The 2316-nt window shown below is 44.8% G+C and overlaps 1 protein-coding gene across 1 annotated transcript; it reads left to right on the top strand.

The window, feature by feature from the left end:
- The first annotated feature begins 478 nt into the window (after positions 1 to 478).
- LOC147991393 (uncharacterized) lies at positions 479 to 1139 on the top strand. The gene is made up of 2 exons (XM_087538650.1): positions 479 to 499; positions 612 to 1139. The coding sequence occupies exons 1-2, from the start codon at positions 479 to 481 to the stop codon at positions 1137 to 1139; spliced, it is 549 nt and encodes a 182-aa protein (XP_087394776.1).
- The last annotated feature ends 1177 nt before the right edge of the window (positions 1140 to 2316 follow it).

The following is a 2316-nucleotide window of genomic DNA, read 5'->3' as shown; positions in this document are numbered from 1 at the left end:
CTGCCGCCCTGTCTTAGCGTAACGCGAGTCGAGGCGAACGTCGTCGCGGTAGCGACGACGGACGCCGAGACGAGAACGTGATACCACTGCCACCCTGTCTTACCGTAACGCGAGTCGAGGCGGACGTCGTCGCGATAGCGACGATGGACGCCAAGACGAGCACGTGACACCACTGCCACCCTGTCTATCTTAGGGCAATGCGAGTCGAGGCGGACGTTGACACCACTTTTTTTGTTAACTTTTCATTCATGTTCTAAAGATGCTAAGCATGGTCTTTTCAAATTTTTTACACCAAATGTCACATCACTTTTTTTTAATTACTTCCTTTTGAGTTCTGTCTTTTCATAGTTTCATATAATCATGAATAATCTCGTCTCAGATTTCAGATTCTGGCATTAGGAGTTGCTAATAACTTGAAGGGAACAAGGAAATTGTTGGCTTTCTTCAATACATCCAACCAATAGAATTTATATCAACCATGGCTGAGCAGGCAAGAGCAGTGAGTTCCTTCTAATTTTTGCATTTACATAATTTATCTCAATTGATCACTTTCTTCACTACAGAAATGTTTTTATTCCTTACACTCGCTGATCTTTTTTCTTAATAAATAGGATTTTGCAACAAAGCTCTCGCTACGGAAATTCATGGCGACGGCGCAGCGTGTAACGCTAGATCAAAGACAGCTTGCCCGTAGCATGGGCCTGGATCATCTGCTTGACCTGAAATGTGATACTCTGCCGCGCGGTGTCGTTCATTATCTGGCATCGAACTTTGATGTACCCTCAAGGGCTATTGAACTCCCCAATGGGTTCAAGTTCACAATCACACCGTCATTCATACACCAGGTCCTGGGGATACCACTTGGCGGCAGAAGCATAGAGAAGAAGCAAAACCCAGCACTTAGATCACTAATTGCTCAGCAGACAAAATGCAAAGGAAACTACCCGACCATAAACGAGCTGGATGACTTGACACAACCTGGGCTAGATGGAGATTTATTCAAAAGGATTTTCACAATGTATGCACTTACCGTGCTCCTCTGCCCTTCAAGCCATGGGGCTGCTAGTCCAGATTACTACCACATTCTGGAAGACCCTGAACAGATTGGCTCATTCGACTTCTGCATGTGCCAATGCTAAAAGCATGTGCCAACGCTGAAACCCTTCTTCGAATAATTGACACAATACCAGTTTCGTCCGATCTAGACCTGCCGCTCTACACGGAAGTATTGGAGGGGATGTACCCACGGAAAATTGAGGTTGCAGATACCGAGGCTGAACCAACCCACACTTTTAGCCTACTTCCTTATGTTCTTGATGAGAAAGCATTTTGGCACCGATCGCAGAGTCCATGAGACACAAATTTGCTAACCTCCAGGGAGCTCAATCTGTTTGAAGAATGGAAGGTCTTTACCAAGGTTGATGGTAGTCAAGGCCCAACCAGCAGCTACCCAATCAGGACGACCGAGGACATCACTAATAGAACAAAAGGACGACATGCATGTCCTTAAATGACACGGCTGACAATTGCGTTGCTTTGAAAAAAAGGGCAAGGATGTTTCAGAACATAGATGAGCTGTCGAGCAACCTTCATCGTGAGATGCCACACACTTTAACAACTGTAAGCGCATCATCACACGAGAAAGATCAGTCATCAAGCGACGCTAATCTTGGTCAAATCCAACAAACACCGGTCCATGGCACCTCTTCAGCTACCAACCAAGACTTCCCATGGGACGACCCTAATATGGTAGCGCGGTTGATCGAGTCTACCGATAGGATTGAGGAAGAGTGGTTTTCACAACAAAGACAAACTCAGTATACCACATCAGTTACACAAGACATCCACATATCAGAGATCAAGCCCAATGAGATATGTTGCAGCTTCAGCTCAAATCCAGTCGAAAGTGCTGTTTTCAATGACATTGTGTCACGAATACCACCTCATTCAAGGCAAAAGAGGTATCTCAGTAACAATCTCCTCTTTTTTTTGTTTTTTCTTCCTTTTTTCTCCTCAATGGGGATGCGCTGTCTGTATAACAAGCAATATTTTGTCCTTTTTCATTCCTCTTTTTTGTTCCCATCAAGCTTCTTTCCCACTCTGAATTTTCCATATTTTTCATTTTGTGGCAGCCCAAGAATAGTACAAATGGGCTCGACATGGGTTCAACATAGGGTTTTTGGCCTGAGCATGCAAGTGTATGGCCGGGTCAATAAGTAGGTGATCAATATGTTGGGAAAAGCAGTAATGGCCGAGCAGACTGAAAAGGACAGGCTCAATCTTCTCCCGCGAAGTTACTGGTCAAGATACTATGTC

The sequence above is a fragment of the Triticum urartu genome, chromosome 1A (assembly GCF_056163025.1).
Source record: "Triticum urartu cultivar PI428250 chromosome 1A, HENAU_Tu73, whole genome shotgun sequence".
NCBI lineage: Eukaryota > Viridiplantae > Streptophyta > Magnoliopsida > Poales > Poaceae > Triticum > Triticum urartu.
The sequence above is the reverse complement of the archived record's forward strand: the minus strand, read 5'-3'. Positions and strand labels throughout refer to the sequence as shown.

What these genes read in the sequence shown, in the direction of transcription:
- LOC147991393 (XM_087538650.1), top strand. Translation starts at nt 479, where the DNA reads ATGGCTGAGCAGGCAAGAGCA. An exon ending in TGGCTGAGCAGGCAAGAGCA is followed by an intron (nt 500 to 611) that starts GTGAGTTCCTTC and finishes CTTAATAAATAG; the next exon opens with GATTTTGCAACAAAGCTCTC.